Raw genomic sequence first — 20896 nt, 5'->3', positions numbered from 1 at the left:
AGAGAAATATATGTAATAACGTTACAAGCTCAGAGTATGTGATGTTACACGTGTTAAGGCACTGATTGTCAGACCAAAATGACAATAAAAGTTGTGCACTTTGAAAACAGAGGAAAGCATCGGATTTTTCGCCAAAACGCATGCGTGTCCAATAAATTTGTTTGAGAGATCTGCACGTGCAACATGTGCAAAATTCCTATAAAAGTGATGGGTTCTCGGTTTCCATAGCTCAGTGTTAAGCCACCGGCACGCAATACAGTTACGCCAAGACTGACAGAAGCACAACGCAACAACGCCATTGGTCGCTTGGAAGCAGGCAAATCTCAATCAGATGTTGCCAGAGCTGTGAATGTCCACCCAAGCACCATCACAAGACTATGGAATCGTCACTAACAACATGGATTAACTCGTGACTGTCCACGATCTGGCAGACCTCGTGTGACTACACCCGCACAAGATCGCTACATCTGGTTATGTCACCTTCGGGATAGGACCACCACTGCGACGTCTACTGCCTCAACCATACCAGAGCTGCGTAGGATTTCCGATCAGACCGTACGCAACCATCTATGAGATTCTTAGGCCCCATGTGCAACCCATCATGGTGAACGTCAACGATGTTTTTTCAACATGACAACGCCCGTCCTTACACAGCCCGACTCACCACTGTCTTCTTGAGACACCACAACATCAACGTTCTTCCCTGGCCTTCCAGATCACCAGATTTAAACCCCATCGAACATCTTTGGGACGAGTTGGACCGACGTCTGCAACGGCGACAACCTCAACCGCAGATTCTACCTCAGCTTGCAGCAGCTTTGCAGGCTGAGTGGGCAGCCATTCCACAGGATGTGATTCGTCATCTCATCGCATCCATGAGCAGGAGATGCCAAGCAGTTATTGATGCTCACGGGGTGCATATTCGTTATTGACGTTGAGTGACGTTAAACTTCACCTAGTGAGCGTGGACTTCGCCTTTGCAGACTTTGGATGTTCAGCAGCGAATGTGCAAAGTTTCACACATGTCATACAAAACTACCCGGAATAAACTTGTTAACAATATGTCTCAAATTTTGCTTTTTGCGTTTCTTTTTTTGAAGAGTACATTACATAAGTATTTTATGAGATATAAAAACAAAGAGAACTACAATATGTTTTATGATTAGCTAAAAATATACATAGACAGAAAATAGAAGCTTCTAACAAACAATAATAACTGGAAAGAATACAAAGTTTGTAAGCAGCGTTAAAACAAAATATAAGACTGTGTGATAATCCAGAGTATGCGAGTTAAACTGAAAGAAATAGTGTTAAATATATTGATATGATGTGTTTTTTGAATGGTGGTGTCGTTATGTGTACCACCTATTGTTTCAGTTGTTGTTGTTAATAATGTAGCTTTTATATATTTTCTCTTTAAAATCTGAGGAATTTTGTAAGGTAGACGTTTGTTTCGGAAGTGTTCTGGTGTGTTGGTAATAGTTGTATAATGCAATGATGTGTTTTGAGATACGTGTGTGTGAAAAGGTCTTCCGGTTTTTCCTATACGTGTGTCTCCACGTGTATTACAAATGATTTGATAGACCAAATTTTTGATGTGAAACATTTATTCTGCTCTGTTTTCTGTGATGTAAAATTTTGTTTGTGAGAATGTGGAGGAAACTAATAGTTCTTTCGACGTTTTATCTGTTGTTGTGTTATGTATGTTGTCATTTAAGGCTGTTTTATGGCCTTGCAAATCATAGTTGTGATTGTATCCTTTGTTATGAAAAAAATGTTCATAGTTGGTGTTTTCATGTTGTTTTTTTTGTGTAATTTTAAAACATTTGTCAGTGTAATATTCAGGATGTTCTTTTTATAACACTAGTGTTTTAAAATCGCTTTGTGCTGTTTATATGGCACTTCGTGTGGAACAGATGTGATTTATTCTTTTTAATTCTCCTATTATTGTTGATCTTTTGACTTGTTCTGGATGGTGTGTTTTGTAATGGAGAAATATTACCTTTTTACAGTCTTATTATGTATGAGCTGTGTGTTTGTCTGTCTTGGATATTTAGAGCTTCATCTAAGAACTTTAAGTATCCTTCTGTATTGGATAATATTAATGTGAATTTAACTAATAGGTGGAAATTTTTTAGTAAAAGTTTTGTGGTGTTTTTTTTCTGTGAATCTGTATCCCAACTATGTAGTTGATGTATTGATGCCACACGTGGTAATAAACCTTTTTTTTTTACAGTATGTGTCAAGGGCTTTAGTTTTTTATTGAGAACATGACTTATACTCTGTTACCCATTGTTACTAGTTTGTGTGTACAAAGTGTTGCCAAGTGAAGATATGAAGTTAGTAATACTGTCCATCCTTCTTCTGTGTATACGGGTAGGTAGAAGGTGGTTACGTCTAAGGAAAATTAAATGGAGTCATTGCATAGTTTTTGTGAAAGAGTGTATCATTTCTAACAGGTCTTTAGTATTGGTTCAGTGTGCTGGTTTAGTCGTGGTTTAAATAGCTGATCTAGTAACCAGGGTATGGTTTCTGTTGCAGAGTCGTATGCTTACCCTATAAGTCTTAAAGGTAAGTTTATGGTCTTCAAGGGGCTCCATAGAGTTTGGGTTTACAACTGTGGGATGATTATAATTCCATTAGTTGTATTTTTTCTGTCAAAACATTTTCTTCTTTTAGATTTTTAAGGATCTTTTTAGCTTTTCCTTTGTCCTCTCCTCCTTTGTTGGATTTTTATTTAATGCTGTATAGGTGGAAGTGTCTTGAAAATGTTCCTCTATTTCACTTTTGGTAACTGTTTGGTTAAGACTACAAAACCTTTACTTTTGTGGGATTTTTTTATCATTAGATTGTAGTTTGTCTGCAGCTCTTTTATAGCTGGTGATATGTTATCTCTTTCTTGATTATTTTAATGTCTTTCTAGGATATATTTTATATGGTGCTCCAGGAGTGAGTTCTTGTTGTAGTTGATACTTCTGTGAGTCATATAGGTGAATCTGATTATCTTCTTGATAATTTGTATGTTCTATTAGGTGTTGGTTGGTAGGGTATAGAACATTGTCTGGGGTACCATTAGATATTTCACTTGTGTTTTCTGTAGTTTTAAGTGTGGAGTTTTCTGAGATATTTGTTCTTACTTTAGTTTTGTGATGTTCTTGCCAGTGGACTTTATATTTACCTTTTTCAAGTGATGTTAAAATCTCAAGGTGGGTGTTCACTGTACGTTTTCTACTCAAACAAAGTTGGGATATCGCACCAGAAGTGATGTAGCACTGGAATGAAGTTTTGTATCACATTCAATTGTGTTTTGTTTTGTTTTTGGAACATTTCTAAGTCTTCTTTTAATTTTAAAACAGTGTTTTTGCTTTTATGTACTACTGGAGTTGATACCTTATGTTTATGATGTGTTTGACAAGTGTTTATTTCCTTTAATTGTATCTTTGTCAAAATGGAATTGAACCAGTTTTGGAACTGTAGGTTTGTTATTTTTTAATACATTTTTTTCTGTCAATTTCTGGAAATTCCAACATTAAGTTGAAATTTGAAATTAATCCTTTTGCTACAGGCTCAGTATAACATATACAAGTTTGTCTGCACATTTGCACGCATTAAGTATTTGCACTGTAAGTTTTGATACAGTATGTGTATCTTCTCAAAATCTGGTAGATTTTAATGAAGATTCCAAGTATTTTGTACAGAAAAATATCTTGTTTTTATAATGAAATATTTTACTAAAGATTTGTTTGTTAAAATAGGCTGTTTCATTACTAGTCTGAGTGCAAAGTGATTTCATGTTACAATTAAAAAAAAACCTATTCTTTGTTTCAGAAATTTCAAATATTATATTCATAATCTCTAAAAACCTCCTAAATACATTACAAATATTTGTTTTTAGTAAGACTTTATATTTTATGTTATTTTCTATATTCTAACTATATAGGGTCTGTAATTTGACCAACCTTGTAACCATCATAAAAAAATTAGGAAATAAAAGTAAATTATGCTTTTTTTTTGTGCTAGAATGACTACATATTATAACACAAAAAATACAAATGTTTAGACTAAGTAGCTCAAGTCTCATAATGCTATATATTTACATATATATTTATTATTTTATTATACTGACCCTACTGTTATGCATAGCTAACATTACATAACTTGCATTGATCAGGGGCATGTGCACTCGTGCTACTATCCAGTAATATAAAACAGATCTTTAGCCTTCCCTGTCTTGGCTGTGTTTTAATGGATTAGTATTTTGTAATATACAATCATATTTCAATTATTATACATTATGTATATAGATTATTACCATTTAGAAATAAATTATTAAACTTGATTTTTTTTTAAATATAGAACAACAAATCAAGAAGTGAAGCAAACAATAATCTCTTCTTGTTACAACCTTTGTACTTGGTTGCTTAGCCTTTTAAAATTTTGCACATGGAAGACAAAAAACAAAATTTTTTAGGTCTCATGTATACAGTTGAATAATATAAAAAAATCATAAATAACTGATACCATAGAATTTCACTATCATTTTTTAAGCTTAGTAACTGAGATGTATTTAAATTTTAAAGAATATTAAACCTGAAGCAGGTTAAAGACATAACCTCTTTCCTTGAAAACTTGGATTGAAAGAACATGGTAACCTTTTCACAGATTGAAATGGCTAAGAGAACTCTCAGGGGACATTCTGAGCTGTTGATTAGTTATTTGTGTGTCACATATTGTAGTAAGTGTATGCAAGGGACCATTTCCAAAAATGGAAAAAGTTGAACAGGGCCACTGTGTTTGATTCGGTACATAATCCATGTCTGAGCAGAGTAAAAGATGCGTGGTTTTTTATATTTTAGCTTGTCAATATTAGTAATTTAAGTTCATAATTTGTACGAAACTATGGTGTTAGTATTTTGATATTGCAAACATCTAATTTTAAACAAGTGACTATATCACGTGACTCACTGAAATTTATATTTTAGTAAAAATAATAAGCCATATTTTATGTTAGGGTAGTGTTTTTATTTTAACAGTGAATGTTTAATGAAAAAGCATACCATACATTTTCTAGGTAAATGGAACGTCTGTTGTGGACGTGGATCACTTCGAAGCTGTAGAAATTCTGAAGAATGCAGGAAATGAAATTAGGCTTGTAATCGTGCGTGAAATTCCAAAATACTTTAGTCATTCGAAGGTGATTACTTAAGGTTTATTGTTAGTGAAATATACTAAGGAATAGATGAATATTAACTTCCAATTCACCGTGGTATCAGTGATGAAAACAGCTCAATAAATATATGTTTCTCACATTCTTATTTATAAAAATTAGAATGCATTGTTTCATTATTGCTGTGAATACTAAGTTTACTTGAATACCTGCAGTTCACATTATGATTAATATTTTTATTGGTCTCGAAGTTAAATATATAAGAATTATTCATATCATTTAGTATTCAAACACCATTAAAATAGAATTATGTTTTTTTCTGTTTTTTTAAATGCTTTAACTAAGTTTATTAATTTCTGACTTTGTTTGTTAGAAATAACTGAACAATACATATGCATACTATTAATGGGAACTTGATGACTGAACTTGCACAACGTTGTGATTTTTTATGATGCTAAAAGAATTTTAATCTCATTTTCACTAGTTTGCGAATTTGTCTATATGCTTTAGTTTGTATAGTCTCAGGTTTGAAAATTACAATTAACAGAATTGTAAGTAAAAAAATATTACTACAGTAACCTTTGGTCTTTACATTAGATGTATTTGGATCTATTTGTGATTTTGTTGCACTTTGCAGTTTACTTTCTGTAAACTTATATTCTAAAGATAGTTGCCCCCCCCTGCTAGTACAGCAGTATGTCTACAGATTTAGAATGCTAACATCAGGCGTTCAATTCCCCTTGGTGAGCTTAGCAGATAGTCTGATGTGGCTTTGCTATAAGAAGAAACACACACACTAAAGACAGTTGGTTAGGGTAGTAAAACTTTTATTAAAATAGAGAACAATGTTTCAACCTTCTTAGATCATCTTCAGGTTAACAAAGAGAGTTTGCAACTGACTGTTTCCAGGCACGTCTTAGGGACAAGAGTATAAATGGGTACAAGGTTGTAGGAGGCGCTGCAGTATATATTGTTTTTGGTTTGTGTAAAATGGATCGCCAGTCTTTTAGCCAGGTATTCCAGACAGGCTTTCATTTCGACAGGTGAAATATTTCTAGGTATTACTATGAAGTTGAGTCTTTTGTTGAGTAGATGTATCTCTTCATTACTTAATTGTCGGCCAGATCTGTTAATTACGAGATTGGTTGACGGTTCATTGTGTTGGCATGTTTTTTGTTGTTGGAACTTTAGTTTATCCAAGTTTTACGTGTGGGGCATGTTTACGAGTTTGGTTGACGGTTCATTCCATTGGCATCTTTTTTGTTGTTGGCACCTTAGTTTATCTAATTTCTTGTTGTGGCAGACCTTTTCCTTGTCGTTCTTACTATTGATTTGATTGATGTTGCGTTGTATGAGTCCACAAATGTCTGGTTGAATGCATCAGGCCAGTTCATAGCCTAAATTCATTTTTTGTTTCTGCAGGTTATTTAGTTCTTTATATTTTGACTTTAACATGGCTTTTTAGCTTTTAGCAGTTCTTTTCTGTAAATTATGGATACTGTTTGTATACTGATTAAAATTCTTGGATAGTTTTATCTTCATAAAATTAGGGATTAGTTTTTCCCATTGGATGAAATAAATGTCATTTCTTCTTCTGATAATTTTCTGGTTTACGTTTCTTAGTTTTGTTAGGATGTCACAGGCAGGTACAGTTAACAATGGTGTAATGTAGGTACTTTTAGACATACAGTTAACAATGGTGTAATGTAGGTACTTTTAGACATATACAGTTAACAATGGTGTAATGTAGGTACTTTTAGACATAATGGAGCTCAAACTGATAACACAGTACACAAAGAAACACTATAGATGTACGCTTCTCGTATAATTGTTGTGGTGAAGTAATTCCTTATATCAGTGAAAAAATAACCAACTTTTAGAAAAACACTCAACAAAACATAACATTCCAGTAAACACCAAATTTATTCAAAAACCATGTACAAAACTAAGGTCTATACTATGTAAAAACTACATTGACAAACACCACACCAACATTATTTACAAAATACAATGTAACAACTGCCACAACTTCTATACCGGAGAAATAAGCAGAAAAATGAAAACCTGATTCAAAGAACACAAAAAGTCACCTTCACACGTTTTTGAACACTGCAGATCAAATAAACACAACATAACCATAGAAAACACCCAGATATTAAGTTGGGAAACAAATATAAACAAACTAAAAATCAGAGAAGCCCTACTTATACAGCAACTGAAACCAAAATTAAACCAATGTAAAGGAACACTTTTATACCTATACTAATTAATAACCTAACATATACTGCAACGCCCCCTACAATTCTGTACCCATTTACACTCTTGTCCCTAAGATGTGCCCTGCAAGTTAGTTGCAAAAATTCTCATTGTTAACCTGAAGATGACCTAAGAAGGTTGAAATGTTCTCTACTTTATTTTAATATAAGTTTTAATACCTGTATCAGCCGTCTTCACAATACATTTTTACTTCAAGTGGGTTTCCCATCATCACAAATTTCTGTAAACTTGTTTCCAGCTATCATCTCCAGTACCTCCAATTGAAGAAGTACAGGAACCAGATGAGAACATGGATATACCTACAACACAACAAGGTGTGGAAACCCCTTTTCAACAACAGAGACATGATATGCCCAGTCTAAAACATGAGGTGGGTGTGTCCACTGAGGAACAAAGAGTTGAAAGACTCGTTCCCCATCAAAGACAGGATATGCACAATCTACAACATGAGGTGGGTGTGTCCACTGAGGAACAAAGAGTTGAAAGACCCGTTCCCCATCAAAGACAGGATATGCACAATCTACAACATGAGGTGGGTGTGTCCACTGAGGAACAAAGAGTTGAAAGACCCATTCCCCATCAAAGACAGGATATGCACAATCTACAACATGAGGTGGGTGTGTCCATTGAGCAACAAAGAGTTGAAAGACCCATTCCCCAGCAAAGAAAGGATATGCACAATCTACAACATGAGGTGGGTGCGTCCACTGAGCAACAAAGAGTCGAAAGACCCATTCCCCAGCAAAGAATGACTGTACTTGCTCGACAGAAATTATTGGATGTGCCCAATGAACAACATCAGGTTGTTAAGCCTACTCAGCAAGAGAGAATGAATGGTGTTTCAGTTTCAACAGAATTGTCCTCATTTCTTCCACCAAGTATCGGTCCATTCAGTCACGAAATTAAAAATCAGGATGAGGTAACATCTACTGTTGGAACAACACAACAAGATAGTGAACCTTCAATCACAGAACCTGTACATGATGAGGATGTGGAATATGAATTGAAACATGAGGTAAGAATTAGTTTGATGTTATATTGAGATCCATATAAAATAAGTGTTACAGTCTTATCATAGGGAGACCAGTGCAAAGTGAAATGTGAAATAAAATATTGTATTAAGACACACGTAAATTGAAATATTAGGTGTTAAAATCTTTTATCAAGACTTCTGTGAGATAGTTCTTAAAACTTTGTATTAGATCATATGAAGTAAAACATGAGGTTGCTGTTAAATTTTTATTGTATTTAGACTCGTAAGGAATGTTCCATCTTTTATAATAACAACTAGAAAATGTTCAAGTCAATTCTACAGTATTTTGTCATGAATAACTATATCACAAAATCTCTGACACATTTCTCACGTGTGTCTTGTAGGTTTGTAATGTGTTTACCATAATAGGAAATTGTTTTTTGTTAAGTGCAGTGTTTCTTTCAAAGAAGATCACTGAATATTATCTGAACTTAATAATTTATATGGAGTACCAAAATGTGCTATTAACTACCTTTTAAGTACATCATTTGTTTTGGGTTCTCTTCCTGAGATAAAACTAGGTTTGGGGTATATGGTGCTTACTCTCAGACTTTTATTATGTTTATGCAACTAGTACACTTTGTATAGATATTTAAGATTAACCCAACTTCGTGATTTGTGGAATGAAGTGGTTTATCTGTAAATGTCAACTGACCATCTTGTCTTCTCTGATGACTGAACTGACTTTGGTAATTAGCAGGTACATTCTTGTAAATATCTGTCAACTGGGTACTTGTTCTTCCATACAAACATGTGATGCAATTTGAATTTGTAAAGTTAAATTGCTTCTTCCAGAAAGAAGTATATAGAATATGTTAGAGGAATACAGTTTGGTAACCAGTGTGCATTTTCTTCTGTTTTGTTAGCAGGCCAGAGCACCTGAATGATAAAAACAACATACAAACTTAGTGAAGTGCTCTATCCATTGGTTAAATGTTCAGGAAACGTTTGTTTTCCCATTGTTTATTCAAGAGAAATAAATATTTAGATTGTATCATGTTTAGAGAACTTGCTGAGTTTTCCATATCGTGATATATTTTTTAAATTTCATGTTTAGAGTACTTGCTGAGTTTTCCATATCGTGATATATTTTTTAAATTTCATGTTTAGAGTACTTGCTGAGTTTTCCATATCGTGATATATTTTTAAATTTCATGTTTAGAGTACTTGCTGAGTTTTCCATATCGTGATATATTTTTTAAATTTCATGTTTAGAGTACTTGCTGAGTTTTCCATATCGTGATATATTTTTTAAATTTCATGTTTAGAGTACTTGCTGAGTTTTCCATATCGGGATATATTTTTAAATTTCATGTTTAGAGTACTTGCTGAGTTTTCCATATCGGATATATTTTTTAAATTTCATGTTTAGAGTACTTGCTGAGTTTTCCATATCGGGATATATTTTTAAATTTCATGTTTAGAGTACTTGCTGAGTTTTCCATATCGTGATATATTTTTAAATTTCATGTTTAGAGTACTTGCTGAGTTTTCCATATCGTGATATATTTTTAAATTTCATGTTTAGAGTACTTGCTGAGTTTTCCATATCGTGATATATTTTTTAAATTTCATGTTTAGAGTACTTGCTGAGTTTTCCATATCGTGATATATTTTTTAAATTTCATGTTTAGAGTACTTGCTGAGTTTTCCATATCGTGATATATTTTTTAAATTTCATGTTTAGAGTACTTGCTGAGTTTTCCATATCGTGATATATTTTTAAATTTCTCAGATTGTTTACACTACGCTAATTAGAGGTCATCATGGACTTGGATTTAGTATATCTGGAGGTCGTGAGTCAGATCCCTATAAGGAGGGCTGTCAGGTAAGTCTATTCATAGTGGTCACTCATCAGTTTACTTGAAAATAAAATATGAAGTAAGTTATTATTTATTTACAAAAGTTAACGATTACAATGTCTTTTCCTCTTGGTGGGCTTACTTATCTGTTTCATAATTTTGAACTGATAGACTGTAAGGAGCACAACCAGTTAACATCATCCACCACCAGGCTTCTCCGACTGAATATTGGGATTTTAACATCATTCTTAAAGCACACAACTCACAAACTTCAGAGTGTGACGACAAATTGTTAACCATAAATCCTTCACTTTACAGTTTGGGAGTGCTTATTACTCAGCCCACTTTTTAAGGAAAGTATGAGCAATTTTATTGAATAGTGAAAAGATGCCAAACCTCGTATCAAACTAAATTTGAGAAGAAAATATTAAAGGACACCACAAATATTCCAGTTGGTGAACTAGAGTGAAGGAGAATTTCAAGTGTGAAATGAGGAGTAAGGCCTGCAGATATTGACATTATAGTTAAGGTTACCAGCAACATCAGATACAGTGGTAAATGAGAACACTATATTTGTGACTATAAATAAAAATGTACCTGGCATGAGGGTAGTAAAGAATTCAGAAGGTTACCATAGAAACTCTTCTACACACCTGTAATAAAAAGGACCAATATTCGTGAGGTAAAGATCATCTGTAAGAATGATGAAAGTGATTTAAAATTAAAATAATAGAATTTACTAATATAAAAATGCAAGTTGTAATAAGGTTTTAACCACTATAAATCGGTTATGTCTCTCAAAGATACTGAGACGGTAGACCTAAAATAAAAGTATATTTTGAAGAAATGTAGGATTACAAATAAATGTTTATAATGATGTGTAAATATTATGCTGATGACTGAGTTTCAGGAAAAAAACATTATCAGTTTGGTAAGTGGGAAAAATTACAATTATAGAAGTTTACTTACAAATGATTAGTGGTTTGAAATATCCAGAAACCAACTATGAGATGTTCAGAAAGCTGTAATATTAGAAGTGTAGTTACAAGTTATTGGTGGTTTTGAGTAGTTCAGAAAGAAACTTAAAGATTTAGTTCCCCTCATATGGTACCTGATGCTGAGTTCCTCTAAGAATTAACTCTCAGGTAGAAGAAGTGCACCAATATTCTGAGAAACTGAGACTTCTTAAAATGGCCCTAACAAGAACTGGTATAAGAACTCTTTGCCACATCTAGTTTCAGAACTGAAAATATAGTAACAGATATAAACTACATGAGAGGCATCATTAATTTAGAGAATGTACAGTGAAAGCAGTAACATGTTCCGTCATCATCTGTAAATGGTTTCTTCTTGCAAAAAAAGTTGTTTTTTTTTTTCCGTAATTTAAAGAAACAAAAAGTTATTTATTATTCTTTTTAAGGTTTACCTTTGTCTGTTCAGTTTGAAATGTATTATTGTTATTTCTCTTTTGGTCTTCCTCTGTCTCTATATATAATTATTTTAGTTGTCTATTCATGCAGTGTGTATATATTCAGAAAGAAATATTTGAACTAATTTTTTACAGGGTATTTTCATCTCTTGTATAACTGAAAATGGACCAGCTGCTAAAGATGGAAAGTTGAAAGTTGGTGATAAAATTTTGTCTATTAATGGAGTCGATGTAGAAGATGCCCGTCATGACCAAGCAGTTAGCATGCTTGTGGGACTGGAGAGATTTGTCCGACTTGTTGTTCAGCGAGATCATGTAAGACCACACATAAAAAATAAAACAAAAAAAACCTTTAAGAATTAGAACAGTTCAGTGTTCATTTCTCATAACTGAGAAGGATAATGAAGCTTATGTGTATGTAATACTGACACTGTGAGACTGTTTTATGACTTTTTATGTGAAATAATTTGAAAGGAACAGGAAAAGACATTTCTGCTAAAAATCTTGCATTACTGCAAAATTCGCTTTTAAGGTTATATTTAATAAAAGACATTGCAAGTCATTAAAAACAAAATTGTATTCTATGATGAGACATTTAATCGGTCCACAGAGTAACGGTATTAAACATTTAATCGGTCCACAGAGTAACGGTATTAAACATTTAATCGGTCCACAGAGTAACGGTATTAAACATTTAATCGGTCCACAGAGTAACGGTATTAAACATTTAATCGGTCCACAGAGTAACGGTATTAAACATTTAATCGGTCCACAGAGTAACGGTATTAAACATTTAATCGGTCCACAGAGTAACGGTATTAAACATTTAATCGGTCCACAGAGTAACGGTATTAAACATTTAATCGATCCACAGAGTAATGGTATTAAACATTTAATTGGTCCACAGAGTAATGGTATTAAACATGTAATCGGTCCACAGAGTAATGGTATTAAACTTTAATTCTATCATGACCTGTGTAAACTTTGAGTGAACCCTGGATATAAAACTTCATTTTAAAATGTTTTAGCTATATTTCAACAACTCCAAAATATCTTAGAATATATATATTTTTTCATTTTATAGCATCTGTGTAGTTTAATTTGTAAAGAAAAATAACAAGCTCTAACTTACCTATGTGAAAAACATAAATGTTGCATTTATCAATTGATAAAAATTTGTTTTTCAAAGCATAGATTTAATTATGCTAATAACTACCATTTCTTCAGAATGTAATTATTCATATTTTGTTTTTCCAGGCAGCAAAGGGTTAAATAATGTGAAAGTTGAACTTGGATATAATGTATCAAAAACTATTTGTATGTAATTAGATAAATTAATTTGCTAAGTGGTAGCACAAAAAATATGTTATGCAATTGTCACTAAAGAAAAAAATTATTCAGTCTATGGAATCTGATTTAAAGAGTTATAACCAAATAGTGATCTTGTAATGGTTATGCAGAATATTTTATTTGTATAACATTTAGGTCATTTGGTAATGGTTGTACCCATATATATGCAAAGACGGCTCGTTTGGGTTGAGAAAATATTTTACATAGTTTAGCAAACAACGTTTCTTTGTGAACCTAACGATGACCGAAGAAGGTCGAAACGTTGTTCGCTCTTGTATATAAAATATTTTCTCAACCCAAACGAGCCGTTTTTGCATATATATTTCTCTACAAGTGGGTTTTCTTGACATCAATGGTTGTACCTAGTATCTTATTTGTATAACATTTAGGTCATTTGGTAATAGTTGTACCCAGTATCTTATTTGTATAACATTTAGGTCATTTGGTAATGGTTGCACCCAGTATCTTATTTGTATAACATTTAGGTCATTTGGTAATGGTTGCACCCAGTATCTTATTTGTATAACATTTAGGTCATTTGGTAATGGTTGCACCCAGTATCTTATTTGTATAACATTTAGGTCATTTGGTAATGGTTGTACCCAGTATCTTATTTGTATAACATTTGGATCATTTGGTAATAGTTGCACCCAGTATCTTATTTGTATAACATTTGGGTCATTTGGTAATGGTTGCACCCAGTATCTTATTTGTATAACATTTGGATCATTTGGTAATAGTTGCACCCAGTATCTTATTTGTATAACATTTGGGTCATTTGGTAATGGTTGCACCCAGTATCTTATTTGTATAACATTTAGGTCATTTGGTAATGGTTGCACCCAGTATCTTATTTGTATAACATTTGGGTCATTTGGTAATGGTTGCACCCGGTATCTTATTTGTATAACATTTTGATCATTTGGTAACAGTTGTACGTAATATTTTAATTGTTTGTAATGGTTGTATGTAATGTTTTGATTGTTTGTAATGGTTGTATGTAATGTTTTGATTGTTTAGTAATGATTGTACAGAATGTTTTGGTTGTTTAGTAATGGTTGTACGTAATATTTTAATTGTTTGTAATGGTTGTATGTAATATTTTAATTGTTTGTAATGGTTGTACAGAATGTTTTAATTGTTTAGTAATGGTTGTACAGAATGTTTTGGTTGTTTAGTAATGGTTGTATGTAGTCTGAATGAGTTTGTAGCAGCTACTCTTGTAATGTTAAGTCTTCTGTAGTATTATTTAAACTACATATGTTGTATGTAATATTTTGATTGTTAGTAATGGTTGTATGTAATGTTTTGGTTGTTTGTAATGGTTGTATGTAGTCTGAATGAGTTTGTAGCAGCTACTCTTGTAATGTTAAGTCTTCTGTAGTATTATTTAAACTACATATGTTGTATGTAATATTTTAATTGTTTGTAATGGTTGTATGTAATGTTTTGGTTGTTTGTAACGGTTGTATGTAGTCTGAATGAGTTTGTAGCAGCTACTCTTGTAATGTTAAGTCTTCTGTAGTATTATTTAAACTACATATGTTGTATGTAATGTTTTGGTTGTTTAGTAATGGTTGTATGTAGTCTGAATGAGTTTGTAGCAGCTACTCTTGTAATGTTAAGTCTTCTGTAGTATTATTTAAACTACATATGTTGTATGTAATGTTTTGGTTGTTTGTAATGGTTGTATGTAATGTTTTGGTTGTTTGTAACGGTTGTATGTAGTCTGAATGAGTTTGTAGCAGCTACTCTTGTAATGTTAAGTCTTCTGTAGTATTATTTAAACTACATATGTTGTATGTAATGTTTTGATTGTTTGTAATGGTTGTATGTAGTCTGAATGAGTTTGTAGCAGCTACTCTTGTAATGTTAAGTCTTCTGTAGTATTATTTAAACTACATATGTTGTATGTAATATTTTAATTGTTTGTAACGGTTGTATGTAATGTTTTGATTGTTTGTAATGGTTGTATGTAGTCTGAATGAGTTTGTAGCAGCTACTCTTGTAATGTTAAGTCTTCTGTAGTATTATTTAAACTACATATGTTGTATGTAATGTTTTGATTGTTTGTAATGGTTGTATGTAATGTTTTGATTGTTTGTAATGGTTGTATGTAGTCTGAATGAGTTTGTAGCAGCTACTCTTGTAATGTTAAGTCTTCTGTAGTATTATTTAAACTACATATGTTGTATGTAATATTTTAATTGTTTGTAACGGTTGTATGTAATGTTTTGGTTGTTTAGTAATGGTTGTATGTAGTCTGAATGAGTTTGTAGCAGCTACTCTTGTAATGTTAAGTCTTCTGTAGTATTATTTAAACTACATATGTTGTATGTAATATTTTAATTGTTTGTAATGGTTGTATGTAATGTTTTGATTGTTTGTAACGGTTGTATGTAGTCTGAATGAGTTTGTAGCAGCTACTCTTGTAATGTTAAGTCTTCTGTAGTATTATTTAAACTACATATGTTGTATGTAATGTTTTAATTGTTTGTAATGGTTGTATGTAATGTTTTGATTGTTTGTAACGGTTGTATGTAGTCTGAATGAGTTTGTAGCAGCCACTCTTGTAATGTTAAGTCTTCTGTAGTATTATTTAAACTACATATGTTGTATGTAATGTTTTAATTGTTTGTAATGGTTGTATGTAATGTTTTGATTGTTTGTAACGGTTGTATGTAGTCTGAATGAGTTTGTAGCAGCTACCTTGTAATGTTAAGTCTTCTGTAGTATTATTTAAACTACATATGTTGTATGTAATATTTTAATTGTTTGTAATGGTTGTATGTAATGTTTTGATTGTTTGTAACGGTTGTATGTAGTCTGAATGAGTTTGTAGCAGCTACTCTTGTAATGTTAAGTCTTCTGTAGTATTATTTAAACTACATATGTTGTATGTAATATTTTAATTGTTTGTAATGGTTGTATGTAATGTTTTGATTGTTTGTAACGGTTGTATGTAGTCTGAATGAGTTTGTAGCAGCTACTCTTGTAGTGTTAAGTCTTCTGTAGTATTATTTAAACTACATATGTTGTATGTAATGTTTTGATTGTTTGTAATGGTTGTATGTAGTCTGAATGAGTTTGTAGCAGCTACTCTTGTAGTGTTAAGTCTTCTGTAGTATTATTTAAACTACATATGTTGTATGTAATGTTTTGATTGTTTGGTAATGGTTGTATGTAGTCTGAATGAGTTTGTAGCAGCTACTCTTGTAATGTTAAGTCTTCTGTAGTATTATTTAAACTACATATGTTGTATGTAATGTTTTGATTGTTTGGTAACGGTTGTATGTAGTCTGAATGAGTTTGTAGCAGCTACTCTTGTAATGTTAAGTCTTCTGTAGTATTATTTAAACTACATATGTTGTATGTAATATTTTAATTGTTTGTAATGGTTGTATGTAATGTTTTGATTGTTTGTAACGGTTGTATGTAGTCTGAATGAGTTTGTAGCAGCTACCTTGTAGTGTTAAGTCTCTGTAGTATTATTTAAACTACATATGTTGTATGTAATGTTTTGATTGTTTGTAATGGTTGTATGTAGTCTGAATGAGTTTGTAGCAGCTACTCTTGTAGTGTTAAGTCTTCTGTAGTATTATTTAAACTACATATGTTGTATGTAATGTTTTGATTGTTTGGTAATGGTTGTATGTAGTCTGAATGAGTTTGTAGCAGCCACCTTGTAATGTTAAGTCTCTGTAGTATTATTTAAACCACATATGTTGTATGTAATGTTTTGATTGTTTGGTAACGGTTGTATGTAGTCTGAATGAGTTTGTAGCAGCTACTCTTGTAATGTTAAGTCTTCTGTAGTATTATTTAAACTACATATGTTGTATGTAATATTTTAATTGTTTGTAATGGTTGTATGTAATGTTTTGATTGTTTGTAACGGTTGTATGTAGTCTGAATGAGTTTGTAGCAGCTACTCTTGTAGTGTTAAGTCTTCTGTAGTATTATTTAAACTACATATGTTGTATGTAATGTTTTGATTGTTTGTAATGGTTGTATGTAGTCTGAATGAGTTTGTAGCAGCTACTCTTGTAGTGTTAAGTCTTCTGTAGTATTATTTAAACTACATATGTTGTATGTAATATTTTAATTGTTTGTAATGGTTGTATGTAATGTTTTGATTGTTTGTAACGGTTGTATGTAGTCTGAATGAGTTTGTAGCAGCTACTCTTGTAGTGTTAAGTCTTCTGTAGTATTATTTAAACTACATATGTTGTATGTAATGTTTTGATTGTTTGTAATGGTTGTATGTAATGTTTTGGTTGTTTGTAATGGTTGTATGTAGTCTGAATGAGTTTGTAGCAGCTACTCTTGTAATGTTAAGTCTTCTGTAGTATTATTTAAACTACATATGTTGTATGTAATGTTTTGATTGTTTGTAACGGTTGTATGTAGTCTGAATGAGTTTGTAGCAGCTACTCTTGTAGTGTTAAGTCTTCTGTAGTATTATTTAAACTACATATGTTGTATGTAATGTTTTGATTGTTTGGTAACGGTTGTATGTAGTCTGAATGAGTTTGTAGCAGCTACTCTTGTAGTGTTAAGTCTTCTGTAGTATTATTTAAACTACATATGTTGTATGTAATGTTTTGATTGTTTGGTAACGGTTGTATGTAGTCTGAATGAGTTTGTAGCAGCTACTCTTGTAATGTTAAGTCTTCTGTAGTATTATTTAAACTACATATGTTGTATGTAATGTTTTGATTGTTTGTAATGGTTGTATGTAATATTTTGATTGTTTGTAATGGTTGTATGTAGTCTGAATGAGTTTGTGTAATGTTAAGTCTTCTGTAGTATTATTTAAACTACATAGATTTGTTCTCTCTCTAACCAGTATTTGATATTGTTTCATTACTACATTTTTCATGTGATTTTAGAATAAAATAATTTTTTATCTCTGACTTTAAAGTTTAATGTGAAGTGTGTAATAATGAACTGTTCATCTTACTTATTATGTGATATAAGTGTGTATTAATGAACTGTTCATCTTACTTATTATGTGATATAAGTGTGTATTAAGTGTGTATTAATGAACTGTTCATCTTACTTATTATGTGATATAAGTGTGTATTAAGTGTGTATTAAGTGTGTATTAATGAACTGTTCATCTTACTTATTATGTGATATAAGTGTGTATTAATGAACTGTTCATCTTACTTATTATGTGATATAAGTGTGTATTAAGTGTGTATTAAGTGTGTATTAATGAACTGTTCATCTTACTTATTATGTGATATAAGTGTGTATTAATGAACTGTTCATCTTACTTATTATGTGATATAAGTGTGTATTAAGTGTGTGTATAAGTATGTATTAATGAACTGTTCATCTTACTTATTATGTGATATAAGTGTGTATTAATGAACTGTTCATCTTACTTATTATGTGATATAAGTGTGTATTAAGTGTGTATATAAGTGTGTATTAAGTGTGTATTAATGAACTGTTCATCTTACTTATTATGTGATATAAGTGTGTATTAAGTGTGTATTAATGAACTGTTCATCTTACTTATTATGTGATATAAGTGTGTATTAAGTGTGTATATAAGTGTGTATTAAGTGTGTATTAATGAACTGTTCATCTTACTTATTATGTGATATAAGTGTGTATATAAGTGTGTATTAATGAACTGTTCATCTTACTTATTATGTGATATAACTGTGTATTAAGTGTGTATATAAGTGTGTATTAAGTGTGTATTAATGAACTGTTCATCTTACTTATTATGTGATATAAGTGTGTATTAATGAACTGTTCATCTTACTTATTATGTGATATAAGTGTGTATTAAGTGTGTATTAATGAACTGTTCATCTTACTTATTATGTGATATAAGTGTGTATATAAGTGTGTATTAAGTGTGTATTAATGAACTGTTCATCTTACTTATTATGTGATATAAGTGTGTATATAAGTGTGTATTAATGAACTGTTCATCTTACTTATTATGTGATATAAGTGTGTATTAAGTGTGTATATAAGTGTGTATTAATGAACTGTTCATCTTACTTATTATGTGATATAAGTGTGTATTAAGTGTGTATATAAGTGTGTATTAATGAACTGTTCATCTTACTTATTATGTGATATAAGTGTGTATTAAGTGTGTATTAATGAACTGTTCATCGTACTTATTATGTGATATAAGTGTGTATTAATGAACTGTTCATCTTACTTATTATGTGATATAAGTGTGTGTTAATGAACTGTTCATCTTACTTATTATGTGATATAAGTGTGTATTAAGTGTGTATTAATGAACTGTTCATCTTACTTATTATGTGATGTAAGTGTGTATTAAGTGTGTATTAATGAACTGTTCATCTTACTTATTATGTGATATAAGTGTGTATTAAGTGTGTATATAAGTGTGTATTAATGAACTGTTCATCTTACATATTATGTGATATAAACCATTTGTTTTTGTTGATTGTGATATATAATGTTATGAACTAAATATCTTTAAATTTTGGTGTTTTTCCTTTTTGTTTAAATTATAGTAGTTATTTCAATGTTATTAATAATCTAACATTTTGTTTTTCTGTTTGAGTGTTATGATATTGGTCTCATGTTGTTGATTTAGTGGTTCTTCTTTAATTGTAACTATTTGTATTTATAGTTAGTCCCTAAGGATTCCAAAGAACCAAAGAATGTTGTTTCCAAACCTACTGAAAAATCTGCTAAAGTGTTCGGAATGCCAAAGCCTTATACCAGCCTCTATTCTGCAAACTCATACATGGCCAATAGACCATCATATTTAGGCAGCTACAAAACAGATGGACGCCCAATGTATTCTATTTATACCAAGTTGCCTGGCTTGAGGAATGAAACTGTTGGGTCATCATCATGTCATACTGCTACCACTCAAACTACTACTACTACTGCAACTAGTCCATTTTCTCACACAACTGTTTTTACCACTTCCTCTCAGTTTGTGAGACCTAGTAATTTTGCATGTTTCACTGTTGCCAATCCACATTCACAATTCACTCAGGCCACATACACCAGCAGTCCAGTTCAAGGACCTGAACCTGTAAACCATGTGCCTCTCTCAGGCATACAAGAAAAGCTTTCCAACCCTCAGGGCCAGGTCATGTCAGGTCATTCACAGCATTCTGAACTAGCTCATTTACAAAACTCTGATATTGTACACTCACAACCACCAAAAGTTTTAGCTTCTGAAGATTCCAATTTTGAACCTCAGGTACACTTATCTCATTCACAAAAACCACAAATGTACTGGGAGTTTAACCAAAATGTTCCTTCACACCTATCGACCACAGCAGTTTCAGACATGGCTGAAACCAGTTCAACTCCTCGACTACCTGGCCCTCTAGTGACAGTTACCATTCAACAGCCAGATCCTCCTGTTCCAGTTGGACCTGAATTTCCCCCTCCACCTAAAGGCCTTGGAACTTTTACAGAAACCATCACTCGATCGACATACACAGAAACTGTCAGTACTCGATACACCAGCAATATCCTGGCTCTACCTGCTCCAGTTGAAGAGGTTAGATTTCCCGTGAATGTTTGTAACGTTTTCATCTTTCTTAATGATGACTGTGCCACATGACTTTTCTTCAGTGCAATCTAAAAATCATTCTTTTACTTCACAAGCCTAATTCTTTAAAACCTTAAGTTTTCCTCTTAACTTGAAAGAGATGAGTTGTAAGCTTTCAACAGTTATAGTTTTTCTAAGATTTTGTCTATTAATCTCAAATATAAGTAAAAAAAGTCTAAAATAGCATTTTAGCAAAGAGAAGTTGTTTTTTTCACCCTTCACACATCTTTGAGTCTCTACTGTATTTGTACAGTAACTC

General features: G+C 31.9%; 1 protein-coding gene across 1 annotated transcript in view; it reads left to right on the top strand.

Moving 5' to 3' along the window:
• The window catches only part of LOC143246652 (protein scribble homolog), a 252713-nt gene that overhangs the window by 155522 nt on the left and 76295 nt on the right, over positions 1 to 20896 (top strand). The window contains 5 exon segments of the mRNA XM_076493711.1: positions 5072 to 5194; positions 7683 to 8459; positions 10213 to 10305; positions 11844 to 12023; positions 19696 to 20586. Of these exon segments, the coding sequence (XP_076349826.1) occupies positions 5072 to 5194; positions 7683 to 8459; positions 10213 to 10305; positions 11844 to 12023; positions 19696 to 20586 (2064 nt within the window).

Source organism: Tachypleus tridentatus, chromosome 3 (assembly GCF_004210375.1).
Source record: "Tachypleus tridentatus isolate NWPU-2018 chromosome 3, ASM421037v1, whole genome shotgun sequence".
Lineage (NCBI taxonomy): Eukaryota > Metazoa > Arthropoda > Merostomata > Xiphosura > Limulidae > Tachypleus > Tachypleus tridentatus.
This window is presented reverse-complemented; position numbering and strand designations above follow the sequence as displayed.